Raw genomic sequence first — 21655 nt, 5'->3', positions numbered from 1 at the left:
CCTGCGCGAGGAGAACTGAGACAAGGGAGCTCCTCACCTGGGGAAGGTGGCACAGCTCAGGGCACCTTGCTAAGCAGCTCTGCTCAGCTCTGTGTGAGCAGGGGGATCCAACAGGAAAGACTCACCAACCACCCAGCATTTGAAGACAGCCAAGCCTGGCCCCAGAACCACGCAGGTTCCTTCTCTGTAGCAGATGAAAGCAATACCCATGGGCGTTGAAGGTAAGACAGACAGACTTCGTAAGATGTACCATTTGGAAGGTTTCTTGCAGCAAAACATGCCATTTCTTATTTTAAAAAGAGGGGGGGAAAGGAAGGATAAAATAGTTTTTCTTCCCTAAGTTAATCTGTGTCTCTGATTTGCTTCATTCGTTACGTGGACAGAAGATCCTGTCAACACAGAAATAATGCCAAGTATTTACAGTTTAATGGAACCTAGGGACCAATTAACAACACAGAAAACCACCACGCATTGTATTTCTTATTGTAACAAGAGGAAAATCTTATATTACTGCTGTTCCCGCATTTCTTAAAATAAAGCGCCAGCGCTTTGTCAATGATTTCTCAGTAGTAATGTTTATTATCTGGTAGTTTCACCATTGCATATTTATCAATTGTTTTCTACGTGCTAGGTTCAGTAACAAACCTCTCTCTTTACTTGTACGTCCCATCTCAAAAAGGCAAAAATTTTAAAAAAGAGGAAAAAGAAAAAAAAAAAAAAGAAAAAGCAACTGTCATTAGAGCTTTGGACCAGTACTGTTAGAATCTGCCCTCAACCCCAAGTTCTCGAACTGCTGATTCTTCAATAGCTTGATGGATGCGATGCACCTCGTCCTGTGTTAAAGTCCTCTCCGGGTGGCGGTAAATGATACGGTAGCAATGGCTGACCTTCTTTGTCCTATAAAATATAAACCAAAAGAGGACTCATAAATACACGTGCCTACATATGCAAATACATGAGGCCAAACACTTACCCTCTGGACCATTTTTTATTTGCAGTCTAATTTTTTTTCCTGTTGCTTGAAAATCACCTTAATGCTAAAATACACAGTCTGGAGAGGTGGGACTGAGTAGAATTTTAATTCTGGCAGAGGACTTTGCTGAAGTCCACCGAAGACCTCAGCTTGTATTGCAGTGTGGTAGCTTCTCACCAGAGCAAACAAGTCAAGGAAGAAGATGATGCTAACACCACTGAGCTGCTGACACCACAGCTCTCTCATTTTGGTGTTAATGGGGCTGCCTTGAGGGAGCACTGCATACACATAGCCCCCTGAGACCAGCAGGGCTGGTGGTGACAGGCAGAAGGAAAACACCGTACAACCTCTGGAGAGCAATGCTGCTTGCTAATACAGCGCATCTTAGAAAACTCACCATCCAGGCTCCAGCCTGGGTGAGGAGACCAAACACACAGCTGCAAACACAGAGTAAAACATTTCTTTCCCAATTCAGGTAACTATTTTGCCTTTGCTGAAAGTGAGAAACAAGGACAAAACACATCTGAAGCCTTCGTTTGTGGGAGAAGGTCGTAGAATGAGGGTGGCCATCACTCCTGTCTGGCATGGGGAAGAAATCATAGAGCATCATAGAATCATTTTAGTTGGAAGAGACGCTCAGGATCATTGATCAAGTCCAACCACAACCTAACTCTAGCACTAAACTATGCCTCTAAATGGTTTGAGGCTTTAACCAGGGCAGTAAGTTTTTTATGCTTTTAACCTTGGCTCCAGTGAGGCAGCACTTCTCTCAGGGTGAGTCACACCAGTGTATCAAGCCTTCTGTTCCCTTTAGAAAGGCGTCTCTTGTGATCGCAACCCCCCTTTTTTGCAGGAGCTGTTTTTGATGGAGGATGCAGGGTGACCCGGTCACTACTTACCACCTGCCTCAAAGTTGTAGTTTGGTTCTGCTTGCAAGACTTTGTACCTATTCAGTAGGTTCTGTGTGGCTGGAATGGACTCTCCTCCTTCTAGGCTGGGCAGACACGTGCTGCCCTTGGCAGCCCCTGTTCCTCAAGTCACTGCATTCCCCATCCAGGGCCTTGTGCTTGTTGAACAGAAGCACCTGCTGGGAGGGTGGTGAGTCACCACAGCTGGGACTCAAACCCTGGTTTAGGAGGCCTTACCATTAGGCCACCAGCAGACACACTGAGTAAAATTCCTGACTCCCTGCTACTCTGGAAAGGAAAAGCCAAAAGAGAACATGGAAGAAGGAACGATGGGCAAAATACAATGTATTTAAGAGCTGCTGAGTTTGGCAAAGACAAGTTAATGTAAAACCAGGAGCAAAACAGTAAGTTGAATAAGAGAGCAAAAAAATCATCTTGCTCTCCATTAAAAACAGGCTGGAGTACATAGCTCTTGCAAGGGTTATCTCTACAGTTGCAGAGCTTGAATTACTGAATTTAAATGGCAGTTGTTGCATTCTTTTTATTTTTAGTCTCAAATGGAGCCCATACAACATCTTCTTTCAAAGGCAAGCACGCACTTCAGTGAAAGAAAGAAAATCTGAAGGGAAAAATAATGGGAAACTAGAGATCAAGTACTAGACAGAAGGATCTCCCAAGCCAGCACTTAACCGCACACAAAGGCATTCAGAAAGCTTCGGGTCATCTCTCTCCTGAAAATTGTTTCATGTTAGAAACCATGTTTATTATGACTATTTGATTAAAACTAAGGTTGTATGTGCTCATACACAAAGACCACTCTCTCAACATACTAATTTCAACCTTAAATCTTATTAGAAACTGGCACAGGTAGTTTTTATCTCAGAATAGCTATCCGATACCAGCTTTGACCCATCATACGTGGGTGGGAAGCTTGCCCTGCTCCCACTGGCAGTTTACAACAAAAAGGTTATTTCAAATTAAAGCATTCAGCCTTTTTTGTGTGCTCTGAAGATAAAGCAAGTTAAATCTGCCTAGCATAGGCAAGGGCAAACTGCATTTCATAAAGTGTTAAGCTGACTGCGGTTAACTGCTAAAAAGCAGTCAAGAGCTTTCCCTGGGTACAGGTTAAATGCTGTAGAAAAGTGATCTTCCAGAAAAGAGGGGGAGGTGTAACTGTGGAGAAGGTGTTGCTCTGCTCTGCTTCCACCTCTGCAAGGCAGGAGAGAGGACAGGCCTGGGAGAAGGAAGAAAATAGAATAAGAAGGGTTTGGCTACATGCTGCGTTGTCAGAGAGAAATTTGAATAAGGGAGAGGGATAATGAATTTGGGCTCAACAGAAACCAGGCTGGCAAATACATGAAACGCTTTTAATGGTGCCAAAGCAACCCCACCCGAACAAAAAACATCTGCAAATCGCATTGGCTGAAAATCTATTTAGAAGATGTACAATCGTAGCCCTGATCCTGAAGTCTTGTATATACTGGGAATATATCACATGATGGAAAACTCATTGACACCATTCAATGTGATGTAAACACAAGTTTATTTAATGTATTTAAGCTGTGGTAGGGATAGATACAGCACTGTTTCTTCACTGGTCATGGTTAACTGAAGGTAACGTTTCCTCTTGACCGACATGTTTGGTTATCTCCCTTCATCCTAGTGAGCAGCTCATTCATGAGGCAAATTAAATAGATCAGAACAGGATGCAATAGTTTCTTGTGAGTGTTGTGGCAAACCAGCATCTTTAGGAGGCATTTGAATTAGGAAAGAGTAGAGGTCTTACAGAGCAACACTGCAATAGAGTTCTCTAAACTGCAGCTGAAGTTAAGCATTGGTGCATGAGAAATAAAACGGGGGTTGCATTAAATGTAATTATGTTAATTTTAATTATAGTAAAAAAACCTATGTAACTACTAATACACATGGTTGGCTACAAATCACTCATGTGACATTTTTCTCCCACCTTTTAGCTAGGTTTATTTGCATCTTGGTTACTAATTAGAAAGACAGAGTATAACGGTTCAGTGCTATTTCAAGAAAAGACACACTGCAAGTTTCAAAACCTTAAGCACTGTTTTCAAAGTAGTATTAGTAATTTTTCAAGGGAGACAGGGAAGAGTACTTCCTGGCTCTTCCCACCCATAATACGTACCCCCTCCCTCAAACAAAATACTAAGACAATGTGATCAATCACTGCTGTCAGCTGCAACTGGAAACAATTATTGTCAGCAAATAATACATGTTTGCTGATTGCCTCTCTTGCTTTCCTTTTGTTCTGCAGAGTCATAGAGTGTTTGCCTACCTTAAGGATGGCTCTGCTAATGCATAATGAACTCTCCCCTGCATGTCATGCTGCAGCCTGATGATATAGAAGCAGTAGCTCTTTATCCTGAGCAACAGAAAATTTGAGGCCAAAACCTAGAACAACAGCTTCTCTGGGTTTAAAAAAAAAGAAAAAAAAGAAGCTTAACAGTGAGCACATTGGGCTTTATTTACCTAAACTGCACCGCCAGTCACACAGACTCCTCTCCCGTTAGGCTTCAGCTGATCTTAGTGTCACAAGTCTCCTCTGCACCACCCTGCGGCTTTCAGGTAATGAAACACAGTGACTAGAGTGAAGCATTGCTCAAAGGGAAAGGGAAGACAGGGATTTATTCTGATGCTGTAGGAGAAAACAAGAACACTGTTTGTGAGCAAACACTGGAGTGAAACAATGCTTAATGCTCTTTCACGTGCTTTTTTGGAGGAAACAGCTTTGCCTCGTGATTTTCAGGAACTGGCATGCAGCCGGCTCCACGTGCATGGGAGCTGCTCACTGCCAAGTCAGATTTGCTGCACGGGGCACACCTGAAGGTCAGTGTATACATTTCGATATTTCAGCCTGATATCTGAGCACATCAAGAAATCAAGGGGCCCTAGTCAGCCACTAGTTGAATAAAACAAACACGAAAGCAACCTGACACTTGGGACCATGGCTAGAATGAAAGGGTATGTTACACAATAAAAACTAATACCTGTGTGTTAATAGCTTTCCCTGCTTGGAAGTCCACTGAAGGATGTTTTAAACACAACTTGGCTAGAAAGCTGATCCTAGAAGCTACCAATAGCAAACCACCTAAACATACTGGGGAAACTGTGTCAGTGGTTAGATCAGACTAAGGACACAGGGTCATTTGGTAACCAAAAGGCTGCCTAAAGTATAAAGGCCTGGTATTGGCATTTGTCTCATCCACATGCAATACCTTAATAAGAATGAAAATTTCTCCATCCTGCACTTGAAGAACAAGACAAAAGGGACAGCAGTGAGTGGGGAAACCCCCACCTTTTAGCTGTGTTCTACTTTCCATCTGTCTTAAATGAAGCACGGAAGATTCTATAGGGAGGTTACCCTTACTCTTATGTGGTGAGGGCAACACAGAACCAGACTTTTTCTACTAAGCTGGATTTACTTTGAGGAACAGAAAAGTAGAGATCACATATCTCCTGCAGCATCAAGGAGCGGATAAGAGAACTATCTCTTTTGTACTCTGAGCAGTGCACTAAGCAACACTGCTCACCACCATATCTATATCGCACCTTTTCCTACAGAATATTATTTAAAATGAAAGATCTACACATATAGTAACTATGAGATTATTTCCTCTCTGTTAAGTGAGTCGTGTTAATGAAGTTCTTTAAGGGTCTCCCAATTCCTGCCATAGCAGTTTGTATGCTATATCCCCCCAAAAGATTCATCATGTAATTACCTTACATAAACCTTCACAGAGTACTCAATGACCACCACATGCTTCACAGAGATCATGTCATGCTCTCAGTATACTTGGAATGACCTCAGGGAAGAGAAACGCAATGATGTCCTAAAAGGGACAATGACAGGAAGAAAGGAAAATACAGTCTGATGTCACTAGCATCATAGTTGCCAAAGCCATGCAAAGAGCACAGCTTTGATTCTGCTTTGTGGCTCCAGCAGTTCCAGAATGGTTCATGTTCTAAGTGGAAATGGCGAGGAATATTAAACTGCGTGAAGAAGAAGATATAAATACCTTTTCCTTTTGTTTCATGCTTTCAAACCACATCCACCACTGTGATAGCAGGCACAATTGCTAAATGTCATACTATAAATTCTAAATTGACAAATAGCACTCTTTGCTAGGAACCACATCATGGAAAATGGCAAAAGGCTTGTGCTATATACCTTACTGTCAATGGCAAATAATTCAATTACCATGGTGATATGCTCATAGAATATAGCAGTAATTCTCTGAACAAAGGCCTTTCCCAAAGATGCATTCTCATCAGTCCTTTCAAATGCTAATACTCAATTTCTCTGGAAGAGCGTGTTGTATACAACAGCATATTTTTTAAAAATGGACATGTTTTTGTTTAAGGTGATTCTGATGCTAGTGAAAGGCACTAGCTCACCTCCAGAAAAAAGAATTGTTTTAAACCCGCAGAAAGCAGGGAATGGTCATTTCTGTTGAACACCTTTTCCAGCTGACACCTAGCAGAAGGATGGTTCAGCTTCAAAGACAGTTCTGGTCAACGCGACCATGCTGAGACGGTCAGCTTTATATGACCACTGTGGATTTTTCTGGTGGTCACTTTAAAACAGATGCAGTTCAGTGATAGACAATAGGACTGAAATATTGTTCTTCTGTTTCACAAAACTGAGACACTAATGGACTTTTTGCTCTTTTCTAATTGGACTCGTAGAAATCTTTATCTGAATACCAAACCCTGAACCTGCTTGGCCTTTTCATTCTTTCTTTTTTTAATATTAATTCCATTTTAAGCTTTTGTCTTAGTGTAGGAAAAAAAAAGTGAAAATTCTGTTAATAGCCAACTTATTGAGACAGATAAAGAGCATGGTATGGGATGCAGTAGCAAAGGACATAAATAACACTTGCAAGTTAAGATAATGAAAGGCAGATGAAAAATGAAAGCACTCGGAAACTTTTCAGCTTCTCAGTCACTGAAACACTGTTGAAGAGCCATAAATAGGATCTAAGCCACTGTCAAGTATCTGAAAACACTGGACCTGTTAGACAGTTTTGATCATGATTTTCCTTTTCTACCTGAATCAATCACCTCATTTCTTACATGCAGGAAGAGATAAAAACAGATATACACTGAAAAAAACACAAAAATCGTAAGCATCACCTGAAAGAGAAAGTCTCCTGGCTGTTAGATGTACCCACTAAATGTTTAGTGAAACAATTCAAGCAATTACTTGTGCTTTGGCCCAGCACTGTGGCCCTAAGTGACTTTTTCTCATGTCACCAGACCACCTCGGTTTGTTGATCTATGCCAGCAAAAGAAGAACTAATGTGAATGGTGCAGGGCCCTTTTCCACCAGTTCCCAATCCCAAGCAGGGGAAATTCCTGTAAACCAACTGAGTTACACAAGAAACGGAGAGAGTATTTCCCTTGTGCACAGTTACAGTTGTCTCAGTAACCGGTCAACAACTCAGTCAACCCATCTCAGATCCAAGCACTTCCTATTAAAAAGCTCTTAAGCCTCACAGCATCAAAAGTAATGGAATCCATTACAGGCAGACAACGACGAAATATCACTAGGGTGAAGAATAAGGAGAAAAATATCATTCTCTGTTATACCCAAAGAAAATCCAAAGTCCCCACAGGATCATAAGCTAACTGTGACACAGACTTTTGCTGCCATAGAAAGCCAGAAAAAAACCTGCAAAGCCTTGGAGTTTGGGATTGTGTCTTTTGTTGTTTTTGGTTTTAATACTCATTGATTCCTTGAAGAAAGCAATGATCAAGGGTCATAAAGCAGGTATAAACCCCATTCTCAGGGGGATGGATTCAAGCATCAGTGATGACTGCTTGTTCTCCAGTCTCCCTCTCTTTGGGAAAATCATCTATCAAGCACAGGAAACAGAATTCCCATAATATCTGACTTACACCAGTACTGAGGAATCCATTCCACATGGATTTAAACTTGAATGTAACTGGGAGTTGTCCCTCTTGTAAGATGAACTTTGTGTTCTCAGTTCACACGGGGCCTTCTCAATTTTTAGGGGCTCACCACTCCATCTAGTGAGCCAGTTCAAAATCCTGCTCTAAATCCAGGAAGATTCAAGAGTAAGCTAGAGGCTGAATATCTTCAAGACTTTGCTTGCTGTCAGCATAGTAAGCCCGGAGCATTCATCATATGCCAGATAGATGCAACGTTATGCACTTTTAATGGAATGAGTCTCTCAACTTATGGAGGCTAAGGCTTTCAGGAATAAAAGAAAGCCGTGGAGCAGCCACGCACACAAAGATCAGAAGGTGTGCAAGCCTGTGAGGCTCAGAATAGGGTAAAAAAACGTATTTTTTCTTCAGGGTTATCACTATGACAGATACAAGGACTGCACAGGTGGAATAAAGATAGGAAAAAGTAAACTTTCCAATACAAACACAGAAATACAAAATCTAGTGAAATAACTTCTACTGATTGCAGCAACAAACAAGAGATGGTTGTTTCGTAAAATACTTGAGACACCTAATTTTACGATAGAAAAATAATTGCATGCTGAAAGTAAGTGGGAAAAAGCGACAGTCTCAGCATCAGACAGGACAGAATAGCTGTTCTGTGTACAGCACAGGGTTTTATTTTGCTTCACTTTCCCTAGGTTTGACTCAAAAGGTTTCACGTCAAATGCTTTCAAAGTTTAATCAAGTTTTCACCAAAACAAAATGCAAGGGCTAATACTTTGTGTTACTTGTTGTTTAAAAATTAACCACTAGAGACTTACACATTTGTCAGTCCAGCAAACAAAGAACAAAATAATTCTATTTGATATTGTGTCTCATGGGGACTGTCATATAAGATCCTTGACTTTCTCCTTCCCTATGTAGTTCAGAACCCAAGGCAGGACTACATTTCCCATGAGAGGCCAAGGCCAGAAATTCCTATGATGGATCACCTCCCCTCTCTGGACAAGAAACTTGGGTGACACAGCTGATGAGGAATCAGAGCATATTGAGAAGAACAGAAGTATGTGATACCTGGAAGTCCTGGCAGCTGAAGCATTTTGGCTGCTAGCCAGAAATTCTGACAGAAAAATGTTCATTTTCAGCAAGTAAAACAACAACAAATCCACATATTTTCTATCATTGCTGGCTCTCCCACTTCTTCCAGATTTCTCTTGACCTCCTAAATCCCTAGGAATTTAATGGTCAAAAGAAGTACCTCCAGCAGCAACAGGCTCTGGGGGTCTGGTAGAACTTCATGACTTAGATATCTCATTCACAATGCCCTGTGCCCTTCCAGGGCAACTGGCTGGTACTGGAGCAGGTCAGGGACACAACCTGCTTGCAAAGAGTAACTCTGGAAGCCACACTGTGTTTGCTAAGTTGCTGTGCTTCTTGTTTGAAGACATTGTATTTGCCTCCTCTGACTGACAGCCTACGAGGAAGAGGATGGCAGAGGCGTTGGTCCTTCTTCTGTCGAACAGCAATACCGATGATTCCATCATGGGTCATTAGCCAGAACAGTATCACTTAAAAGTTTCCAATCATTGGCAACTGAAATGCCATCTTGAAGCACTTAAGAGCAACAACCTATCTCAATACTACGAACAAATCCAACATGAGAGGTGAATTTGGACTCTTTCAAATGCTATCTAAAATATTTATAGTAAAAATGTTAAGTGTGATACCTTTTCAGTTCCTCTGAGTGAAAGATCAAAGAAAAGAAGCATAAATATTTAGCAGTTTTTTCCCCCAACTAGATGTTAATACTAAAGGCTACAAAAAGTATTACTAAAAATAACATCGCTGTCAAATTAAAACATATTTCATAATCGAGTAAAAAGAGAATTTATATGAGAATTTAAAACAATTCGTTCTAAGAAATGAAGATAGATGGGAGTGACAGACAGTTCAAAAGTACCTCCATTGAGCACTGGCAGAAATCAGGATCTACAAAGTCAGGTGGCAGACAAGTGGCATGGGAAAGACTGGATGCTGTTTCAGGTACTTGCATAGATTTCATCCTCGAGATTCGTGGGTTTTGTCAAGGAGATAGGTGTTTAAGTTCCCTTTATGTTTGCTGAGAGTTGAGGTAAAGAGGGACATGGCTGCAGACTCAGGTCAAGAACCTAAGGGATTATTCCAAGGTCACATGGTGAATGGATGACAGAGGGGTGACTTGGCTAAGTGTAGACTCTTTGAGTTATTCTTCTTTCGAGTTACTCTTCTCCCCTGACACACACTTCTAGATCCCCTTCTTTTCTTCAAATTGTACAGCAGCCCTGAAAACAAAACAGGCTGCAGCATGAAAAAGCAACTCATCCCATATGCAATGGACAGGACATGGAAAAGTGCAGAGCCAACATCAGGATAAGCAAATGTACTGTTTGTTAAATGACAAACTAATCCCAAATCAGGAGAAAATAGGAGGCAGGGAAGAAGGGAGCAAGAAGAGATGAGTTAACCAGAAACCAGCTGACAGGAGGGCTCTAAAAACTGAAAGCAGAGGTTAAACAAATCACTTGTCTTTTTTGTGTAAAAGCAACAAATTGAAAGCACCTGCCCCCCTGAGCAGCCTGCAGCACTAGAATGCAACTTGAAAACATTTGTTCTTCTGTGTATGCAAATATAGGGGGGTTCTCAATGGGACTGCTTCCAGTATCTGTTAAACCTTGTGGAAATTCTGCAGCTGCTTGCACAATTAAGTGGTGTTTACTGTCTCCTTCCAGGCCATACCTTACTTTTCCTCTCAGAATTGTCAGGTTTTATAAGTGTTAATCTGGCTAACTGGATTTGTTTTGGAGATGCAGAAATTCCCCACTTTCCCTCCCCTAGGGTAGTGTGGTTCCACACAGACAGTCACAAGAAGCCTGTTCTCATCACTCCTCTGACAGTTGCTGCCTTGGTAAGACAACTCAGAAAAAGTCCTCAAAGTAAGGATAACTACTGGCCAGCAGATTTAACTACTATTAACACTCAGGAAAACTGTCTGGCTGTTAAATGTTTCTCTTGTTGGTTCCTATTTGTTCAAGTAATGCATTTAGACCACGATGACAGACAAACAGCTCATATCTTGTAGGTGAGACTAGCCTAGTTATTTTGAATATAATGATGGGGGAAATGTCCCAGCACCATTGAAACTAGCCAGATGATGACAACATATACCTATCAGGTACACTGGCCAGAACTTTTACAGCTGTCAAAATGAGCATTAATTTGGAAAATTCTAGCTGCCATGTTTGGCATGTTGCCCCATTAGTATTATAAGTACTTATGAAAAAAACAAATGAAAAGACAAATGTGAATGTGATAGGACGTATGCATAGTGAACGCCTCCTATGGTAAGAGGATATGAGTATCACACAATAAAACAACATTCGGGCATGAAGACTAAAAGGTCAGGGCACAAAATGAGAAGCATTATTCTGTAAGTACAATGAAATTATTGGTCTGCTGCTCAAGAAAGGAAAGAAAGCCATTGAGATATTATACTAGGAAGATCAAAATACCATTTTTACTAAGACTTTACTAAAAAAGGTCAAATGTTCCTCTCACTAGCAGGAATTAATACCAGCAAAGAAGGGTAAGATTTCAGCCCAGAATGGGGAATAACAGGGAACACCAGAATAAATCAAATGTTCTCAAATTGTCTGAGAGATGAACTTTGTCCTAAAACACTTTAGGAATGACCAGAGGAAATCTCAGAGCTGTCTTTGAGAGTTCATGGAAGACAAGGTACCAAATGTTTGCAAAGGGTCAAACAGAGTGCCTAATTTTGAAAACAAATGAACAAACAAAAATAACAAAACAAAAACCACAAATGAACACACATCCCCAACAACCAAATAAACGAAAAAGAAAATTAAAAATAACCACCACTCCTCAGAAAAACACCCCAACAACAAAAAAAAAAGTGTGTGTCCCTCCCAAGACTAGGAAGCCATAGAAGCTATATATCATTTGCTTTTACTTTAAATTCCAAGAAAGACTCAGGTGCAGACAATCAAACCACTTTTAAGCACACAATGGAAATTAAAAAAGACAAAAAATAGAGAACATGGAGCAAATCTAGTCAAAACAATCTATTTCCCACTATAAGGGGGTAACAGGCTAATAAATCAATAATCAATAAATGAAACAATAAATTGCAGGAAGTAGCAAATACTATAGGGGGCAGGTGCCTGTGCAGGGGTGTGTATGTGCATATGGCACATACATTCATAGCCAGCTAAACCAGAGAAGAAAAAACGGACTAAGATCAATATGCCACAAAACCTGGATCTATTGGCAGTTGCAAGCAGTTTCAGGCAAAGTTGAAAAAGCTTAGGAAAAAAAATTCAAAGTTAGAACAAAATGCGGAAAAAAAAAGAAGAAAAAAAAAGAAATCCAGTTTGTAAAATTAGGTAGTAAAGAATCTGCCTCCCTAAACGTTTTGCCTTTGAGGCAGCTGCATGAAGATAGATGAGAAAACTGGTGATCAATATCATTATTACTAGAAAGTGATACTCCAAATGTCTGCTAATAATTCATAATTTTTGGAAGCAGTTATCCACAGCTCATAGCCAAATCCAAAGGATCTTTCTTGTAGGGTTCATCATCCTGGTTCCCATGTGATGAAATATTTTCATCTAATAATGGGTTAGATGATGCAGCAGAAAGGTTTGTTAGCCGGGAAATGACATTAGGCTGGGTAAAATAGTAAATATAACTGAGGACAAGACTAAAATAATCTTGACTGAAAAATCTGAAGGATACATTTCAACCAGGACCAGTGTAAGCTTCTGTATTTTGCCAAAACCAACTAGCTGCATGCACAGAGGATGAAGAACAACTGGGCGTAAAGCAGTGCTGCACAAAGCATCAGAGGACTGCACGGATTCACGAGCCAAAGGTGAATCCACGATGTTGCTGTGCTGCTTTAAGCTTAGCAAGCCCCAGCCTGGGACAAACAGCTGGAATGCAGCTGAAGTGACATACCCCTGCCCCCCTCAACACTGCTACTGCTTCAGCTGAAGTACCCTTTCCACACCTTGAGAAGGATGTGACGCAACGGGAGGCAGATGACTAAGGCAGCAATGACAACATGCAGATGTCTGGATAACACAAATGCTAAGGAGCGACTGAGAGAACACAGGTTGCTCAGCCTAAAGAAGAGAGAGCAGGAAAACATCCTTCAAACACATGAAATGCTGCAGCACAGAGTTAGGTAATAATCTGTTCATCAACATTCACAAGCGGCAGGAGACCAAAGTAATGAGCTCATATTGCAGAAATGTTCAGCTTGAAAATTCACTTGGAAAAGTGGTGAGGTCCCCAATGCTGGAAATCTTTAAGGACTGGTTATACAAGTGTCTGTCAGGAATGCTATAAGTAGAACTGATCCTGTTTTGGAGTAGGAGGATGAACTAGGTGGCAGTACTCTTCAACTCTTTAGCATAAAATAATGTAACAGCAGAAAGTTACTTGAGTAGCAAAGATAGCTCCTTGTAGCTCCACCTGAATACACGTGTATTTGTTTATCCCATTGCATTAAAAGAAGATGGGGAAAAAAGCCCAGTTCAGGATGCCAAGGAGGTAGGAAATACGAATAATTGCTGCTACACCTGGCAAAAGAGCTCTGTGTTACCACACTAGATTCCCAGGAAATAAAGCAAACAGTGAAAAACTTTTGAAAGGTAACAGCAGAGAGCAACAGATTGAGAGGGGAAAGAAATCCCCTGAAAATGACATCATCTCTTTAGGCTATCAACCCTGCATTATAGACTGATGTTGAAATACAGCAGACAGGAAAGCAAAATGCTGCTGAGATACCTTTCACTGCCTAAAGCCAATAAAAAAACAACCAAAAACTCCAGAAAAAGTTCACTCTAAGACAGCATCCCACAGGGAGAATGTCACTCAGCTGCTTGTCCCCTTTGCTTCAGTGTTGAGAGATGCCTTAGGAAAGCTCTAAGGAACAGCCACAGAAGATGCTGCAAATCCTTGACAGGCCGAACTGTATCTTTCTCTTTTAGGCCTTTCTGAGTTTATATCAAGAGATTAACTCTTTGCTTTCAGCTTTCCAAGTTCACGTTCAAACCCCAGGCAATCTTAAAAAAAAAAACGGATTAAGTCTTTCTTCTACCTTAACAATGTTGCAAACAAGCCTGTTGGAAATCTGCACCCCAAGGCAATTTGGGGAAGTCCAGCGACCAGCAGACACCTGAGACACCAGTCCTTGAATGAAGGCTGGTTGGGTCTGAGAAGGACAATAGCTCTGGCGGCTATGGCCTTTTGACATAAGTTTATTAACTTTATGCCCCGTTGCAGGTAGAGAGAGTGAAAGATCGAGAGGAAATGACGTGTCAAAGGACATACTGCAGATCAGCTAATCTCCTAACAGAAATACACAGAAACGTAATAGAATTCTTATCTTATGGGGCTCCAATATAACGCTCTGAATAACCAGACATGTTTCCCCTGTATTTGTATATGTTATCCTGGCCTCCTCAGTCTCACTTGGTGTTCTGTATTCACTTATTGTACCTCTTCCTTACGTATAGAATAGCTGTGAGGAAGGACCTGCCTTTCATTTTATCTATGTACACTGCCTTTTGCAGCAGAGAATGAGAGGCCACAACTCCGCTACAAGGAAAAATAACCTGTATAAGAATAAGTGTATGTAAGCGTATATATACACTCATAGCTATTGCTGCAAAGGCTACATTTTTATTAACGTTTGCAAGTTTGTTTGGATGGATAAGATCACCAGTTTTGGGCAAATCTTGATGTTTACTAAATCTTTTTCAGAGATTAAATGTTGATCTCATAAAAGTTCCATTGCATACGTGTTCTTTCATTCTTACATGAAATATGAACTTGCCAAGGAACAAATAAACTATTTATGACTTATGCCTGTACAGTAACGAAAAATGGCTTAATGGGGGCATGTACTACTTTGAAAGTACTGCAGTCTGTTTTTCTCTAAACTGGAGACTCCCTTAAACAGGTTTAAGACATATATTCTCCTTTCTCCTCAAATAAAAGATCAAATTCTTGACACGATTGTCCAAGTCATAGCAGAAAGACTCACTTATCGCAGGCTCCTGCACCACACTCCCACATATCTGCCTTACTTGTAGGTAAATTGGCATAGGTTGCACACAGCTGCACCCAGACAGCAACTATAAATCTAGATAGCTGACTGAAATGAACTCAAGTTATTCTTACATTACTGACTTTAGAAGAGGAGACTGATATTTATTATACATAAGATGCAGCAATTTGGTGGCATGACCTTAAACACCACCATCTCTGCTAGCAGATCTTCTCCATCTGGACTACAGTAGCAAACAAGGCAGGAGATGTTTCTTCTGAGACTACAGGTGGCTACAGCTAAATAGTCACCTCACCAGGTATCACCTGGAGGTCTCACCGTTATGATCACCAGAGTTTGTTCACTACTTTGCCTAATTCTTGTCACACCTCGCCAGGATGGCTGGTGTTCTAACATTGGTGTTTTGAAACAGACACAGTACCAAAGAACATGAAAAATTATTAGGCACCACTGCTGAGAGGGTTGCAATGCTACTCATCCTCCTTTCTGAATCATCTGTACCCACTGTGTCGCTCCACTTCACTCACATGCACAAACTCTTCTCCTCAGACAGTGACGCTATCTCTTTGTAGAGATGGCTGAGCAGACACCGATGCTGGGTGTGTGGATTCAGTGAGGCAATGTAACTCCTTAAAATGAAAGAGATGTCAGAGGAAAATCCCTTAAAGAGGAAGAGGAGGAAGACTGCAATATCCCTGCGACATTTTGCACTGTAGTCTCTACTAAAATGTGAAGACACAGAGACACAGTTTGGACAACCCAGTAAGACTGGATTGCTGAGCAGCATGAAGTAGACAAAGGGTGACAGACACTTGTAGATCTCACTTCTGAAACCCATATGCTTTTCATCCACAGGATTCAATCAGTATCATACCTGATGCTATTGTGATTTTACTACAGCTTCCATAAGAGGAAAGGTTAAAACAATCTGATCCTTCACTAGGATTAACCCACCACTGAACCTGAAGCATCAGACTGAAGCATAGGTTGCATGGGACTTGGACAGTTATAGGAAAGTCAAAACATTAATAAGCACTTCCAAGCTGGATGAGAACTTTCTTATATTTCTAGCACATCTTAACTGGCAAGGGCAAGCTTAGTCTCTTGTGTCCCAACAAATCACAGTTCTGATTCTCTATATCCCACAAAAACATCACAGAAACTCCACAGGAAAGCAATGAAAGAATGTGGATCAGGCTCAGCATTTACCTGCAAAGCTCATGCTTAAATCCATACCGTGTTGGATCAATCTTTGAGTCTATTTTTTTTTTTTTTAAAGTTTGAGCCTGTATCTACTTTCTTTTCCTCAAATACTGTGTGAGTATTTCAGGTGCACATGGGTGAGTCAATAAAACTGAGCAGCCATGCTGCATGCACAAATCCTTCTCCAATCCTGTCTCCAGGTGCTTCTCCCTGCTTCTCAGATTTATTTTGCTGTACTAAACCAGAGAAACTGCCTGAGTGGCTTCATGTGTGATGAACAATACTATCGAGCTGATGTGGTTGAAAGATGATCAGGTAGAAAAAGATCCCAAGAGTCCCAATCTGATTCACTGAATGGCCACACCAGTCACTGTGCCAGCACAGTATGGGGACGAGAAAAGCACAAACCAAGACTTGACACTACCAGGAGAAATGCACGTGGAAACAAGGGCTAAAATCACAAGCTGGTATTTCACTGAATCCACGTAAGCACTAAAGCATATGCTCCTTTTTTTTCCCCCTAAGTTCATGTAAAAACATGTTATGTATTATGTTCAAAATGAGACTCAGATATAAGGGAAAGGAAAAAAAAAACTGTCTGGCTGTACCCAAATGCTGCTGAGTCCAATCTCCTGACCTATTCGCACTGAAGGCAATGGGATGACATCTTCTTCTGCCAAATGAGGATTCAGCTGACGTTTTACAAAACAAGAGGGACAGGTCCCTGGGTAGCAATGTTTTTAAAACTGATCAGCAGAAGCAGCCAGTCAGATCCTCTTCTTAAAAACAATGATACACCAGGTTAGTTAGAAAATGAATGAATGTGTTCAGGCCAGCATGAGAAGGGGTAAGCAACAAATGGCTATTACAGCCGAACTTTGCAACACTGTAAACTCTGTTGTCACCAGTTAAGCCTGAGGTCAGCGGTCTGAGCAGACCTTATGTGTGTAGGGTCCTTCGTAGGTCCTCTGGTCTAGGATAGATTTCATTCTATGCAAGCGAAGTTCCCCCTTCTGGTAAATGTAATACAGATCCTGGAAAGAGAGACGTGAGCTTGTAAGCTCACTCTTTCAGTATTTCGTCAAACATGGCAGCAATGCTTAAGAGGTTACGACCATTAAAGATTAATCTGTTCAATAACATTGCCTTTAACTACTCCTTTCTATTACAGGACATCAGCCCAAGGTGACTGTTTGGTTTTCGGATATTAAGAAGAAAGGTTGGCCAGAAGTAGGGTGTCGGGATCAAGAGAGATAAATACTAACGATGAATCACTCCTTTGCTGATAGAAGGCATGGCTGCTTTAATGAATAGTTACATGGAGGATGTGAGATAATCTAAGTGGGACTGTTATGAAACTTAACTATGAGATACTTTGAGTAACGACCTATAAAGCTGCTAACTGGATTCAGTGAGTTGTTGAGTCATTACCATATAAGACTGGGTTGCTCTGAATGGCATATGAAATCCATATGGCTAGAGACGTTGACTGGTTTGCTTTTGGTGAGAGAAGAACATGGAAATGAGTATACACATACATGGATTTTCAAGAATAAAAAAATAATAATAAAATTAATTGGCTGCAATTACATACCATCCACACCAACATTATTTTGTCATTCATCTTTTAATTAAAGATGCCCTGTGACTGAGAATTAGCAGGCATGAAATAAGCATGGATTTTTAATGTTTTGGGAAAAAATACAGTACGTTCTCTGCACTGATTTATCTGTTATGACACAAACTCCAAGTAAAATGAGCACTGGGCAGAAGGATGCTGGGTACTACATATAAATCACTGATCTTTCACCTTTCAGAATATTTTCACATTCAAACTGAGACGCTAAATGCAAGCTGAGTGTTTAACACAAAAAAAGAAAAGAACTTATGAAACAACCACTATGGATATAATTCATTCTGGAGTAACTATTCAGGCAAAGACCCAGGGCTGAGCTAGTCAGACAACTGTGTACCTTCCACCTGAAGAAAGTGTGATTAGTGGAGGAAATGTCACGTTTACACTTAAAAACTGTTTTAAAGACAACTTGTATCTTTAGCACAACTCAGCCATTTAAAAAATATTGTAAGAGAGAGATGCAGATACAGCAAAGAGCACTCCTTTTTATGATTTCTCACCCTTGTATTAAGCTGCTGTGCCTAGCTTGAATATTCAGCATCTCAGCAGTTGGCACGTCCCAGGCAGCAGCGCTGAATTGCTCTCTGCTGATGCTCAGGGATGCAGGGCCGGGGCTCTTACAGACGAAGGCTCCCACACAGCTCCTACCAGCCCATGCAGCCTGAACCTGCAGCTGTGCAGCATGGAGCAGCTGGACGAGGAGCAAGGGGGAACACCATCTTCTTCACCCCATCTGCTGTGAACGGGGAGAGGTGGTCTCTGCAGCTACTCAATATCATGTGGGAAGGGGACAAGAGCAGTCAAGCTGGATGGGAGAGGAACATTTACTGAACAAATTAGCTTTTCCAGTGATTTTCCTCATTGACAGCATTGCATGTAAAATGAGTGTCTCTTCTGAAGAAGTCCCATGTCCTTGCACACTCACCACAAGAAGAATCAGAGCATACTGCTGTCTTGAGCAGTGCAGCAATGATGACCATTACACATAGAAACATAAAATGGTTTGAATTGGAAGGGTCCTTAAAGATCATCTAGTTCAACTCTCGTTATGGGCAGGGACACCTTCCACTAGATCAAGTTGCTCAGAGTCCCATTCAATGTGGCCTTGAACACTTCCAGGGATGGGAATCCACAGCTTCTCTGGGCAACCTGTTCCAGTGCCTCTCTCACTCCACTTACTCTACTGCCTTTACAGGTTTTGTGGTAGAGTTGGGTTTTGTTTGTTCATTTGTTTTTAATGGCAACTACTCTAATTTTCAGTCTTCTTTTTTCTGGCCTTTCATTCTTTTTGTTCCTTCTACTTTCTTTTTGGCTTGGCATTTGCTGGCATTGAGCTGTGAATCCTGTGCATGGAACCAACTGAATTTACTTGGGAAAATAAAAGGAAAAAAGCTGTATAAACTGTTCAAAAACTACTTTGAGCACAGAGGCACCAACTTCATGGTTGTCCTCCCTTGTAGCCCCCTGGAAACACCATGAAAACCATAGAAGCACAGGACAGACTTGGTCAGGATTTGCGGTTCCATCTCTCTGCTGTGTTTGCACTTGGCACCTCTCTTTCAGTTTCATATCAATAGCACCTTTGATGCGGATTTTTAATGTTTTTTTTTTTTTTCTAACCCTTTTAAGGACCCTTGAAAAAGGGCACATTTTTCATTATATATCTCAAACAGAATACCACAAAAGATCAACCTGATGATCAACAAAAAATGAACTTGATCCATCTATACTGAAATTTTGATGGGAAATGATCACAACAGCTAAATTTGGTTTATGGCATAAACCCTCCCTGCATCACTGGGCTACAGACATCCCAGATGAAGTGTTGTGTGGCTTGCAAAGATTATCAATGAAAGAATGAGTGGACCAGGCTGAAATCATAGAGTTTTGTTTTAATTGAGAAATGAACCTGTTGTGGTTTCACCTGGCAGGCAGCTAAACAGCACATGGCCATTTGCTCACTCTCCCCAGTCAGATGGATGGGGCAGAGAATAGGACAAAAAAGGTAAACCTTGTAGGTTAAGAGAAAGATAGTTTAACAGGATAGAAATGGAAAAGAATTATTACTGTTAGTAGTAGTATAATATAAAACAAGTGACACACAATCCAATTGCTCACCACCCACTGACTGATATCCAACCAGTTCCCAAGTAGAGCAGCACTGAAAACAGACTCAAGGAAGCAAAGAACCAACAGAAAGAGCTAGTTGGCCTTTTGCTAGAAAGCAAGAAGAGTATGTCAATAACTACAGCCAATGCCAAAATGTAATTTAACTGTACTCACCTACTGCGGTGCTTGAGCTACAGAGAATTACTGAGTTACCATTCATCAGCTAAACTGCTGAAGGCAGCCATGTCCATGTTTCTATCCATATCAGCAATACAATAAAATACATTAGCCTAAATTGCTCCAGTAAAAAATATTTAAGAATGTGAAAACTTCGAGCCTATGCAGATGAGCAGAGAGGTGGCAATTCTTCCAGCTACAAAAATAGGATCAATTCCAATTACAAGTTCATGCCTTATTTATAGCAGCCTGGCCTGCCTAAACTAACATGTTCATCTCTGACAAACATCAGACATCTCTGACCATGGCAGGATTTCAGAAGCGGAAGCAGGCTTGAGAAGGACAGTGAGTGACAAGGACTTACTGAATGTCATTCCATGAATCATTTAACTTCTTTGCGTGTGAAGAGAAATGCAGGGACCTCACACAGCCTTCCTAAGAAGCTCAATGCAGTAGAAGCTCCTGTCCAAACAAAGGGCCCTGAAATCCTTTGAGAATGCAATCTATGCATTTAACATACTTGAATTTCATATGTGGGACCACTCCATGCTTACATGAGACAACATGGCTTCTTAGAGGTAATCTGGCAATGTGGAGTGGTGGTGTGGTTTAACCCAAGCTAGCAATACAACCATGATAGTTGCTTGCTCACCCCCTCAACAGGGGAAAGGATCAAAAGGGAAGGGAGAAACTTGGACTGAGATAAACATAGTTTAATAAAATAACAAAATACTAATACACTACTAGTAAATAGATATATATATATATATATCAAATAGGAATAAAAGATACTCAAGGTCATTCCTCATGAACTGTGTCCACAACTGTGCTGCCAGTCCCAGCAAGCCATATCTGGTCATAAAGCCGATCCCAGAGAGACAGAAGAGAGGGAAAAAACAAAAAAAACAAAAACAAAAACAAAAACAAAACAAAACAAACAAAAACAAACAAACAAAAAAAACCCCCAACAACAAACAGAAAGGCTCAGAGGTCTCTGCAAAATGACAAAAGCTGGACTAAACATCCTGCACCAAAAATTCCCCCGAATGTGCCCAAGAGAAAGAGCAGAAGAGAAGAAAGAGCAGAAGAGGAGAGTGAGAAACCGGAAGGCCCCACTCTTAAATCTGGAGCATGACGCTATGGGATGGAATACTCTCATTGATCTGTCTGGATGTCAGTCAAGCTCTGCCGCATCCATGCCCCTCTTCCTCACTACCTCACACCTGTGGGCAGAGCGCTCAGAGTGTCCTTGGCTTTCAGACCAGAGCAAATAAAAACTTCAACTCTGTGCTGAGGTGTTATCTGCTTGTTCTCAAACTATCCAAACTTCTCCAAATAATGAGCGAGTTAGCTATGAAAAAGAAAGGTTTCTAACTGCACAAAGAAAATTAACCCATTTTCGGTCAAGTCAGCACAAGTGGCAACACATGCTAAGGCCAAACTCCTACTATGAACCTTGGAAACTAAGAAGGCTAAAACTTTGTGCATAAATGCTTTACGATATATTTATTGAAGTAGTATCTTATTCGTTTAAATCTCCTCTTCATCAGATATTTCAATACGGAATAAAC

At 41.0% G+C, this 21655-nt stretch overlaps 1 protein-coding gene across 5 annotated transcripts in view; it reads right to left on the bottom strand.

Moving 5' to 3' along the window:
- Window positions 1–556: 556 nt before the first annotated feature.
- FARS2 (phenylalanyl-tRNA synthetase 2, mitochondrial) overlaps window positions 557–21655 on the bottom strand; it is a 262657-nt gene continuing 241558 nt past the window's right edge. For all 5 annotated transcript variants that reach the window (XM_071804546.1, XM_065830067.2, XM_065830066.2 and 2 more), the window contains one exon: window positions 557–897. In XM_071804546.1, the coding sequence (XP_071660647.1) occupies window positions 759–897 (139 nt within the window). In that variant the 3' untranslated portion in view covers window positions 557–758. The remainder of the gene's footprint in view (window positions 898–21655) is intronic.

The sequence above is a fragment of the Patagioenas fasciata genome, chromosome 2, assembly GCF_037038585.1.
Source record: "Patagioenas fasciata isolate bPatFas1 chromosome 2, bPatFas1.hap1, whole genome shotgun sequence".
Taxonomy (NCBI): domain Eukaryota; kingdom Metazoa; phylum Chordata; class Aves; order Columbiformes; family Columbidae; genus Patagioenas; species Patagioenas fasciata.
Note: the sequence above shows the minus strand (reverse complement) of the source record. Positions and strands in the feature narration are given on the sequence as shown.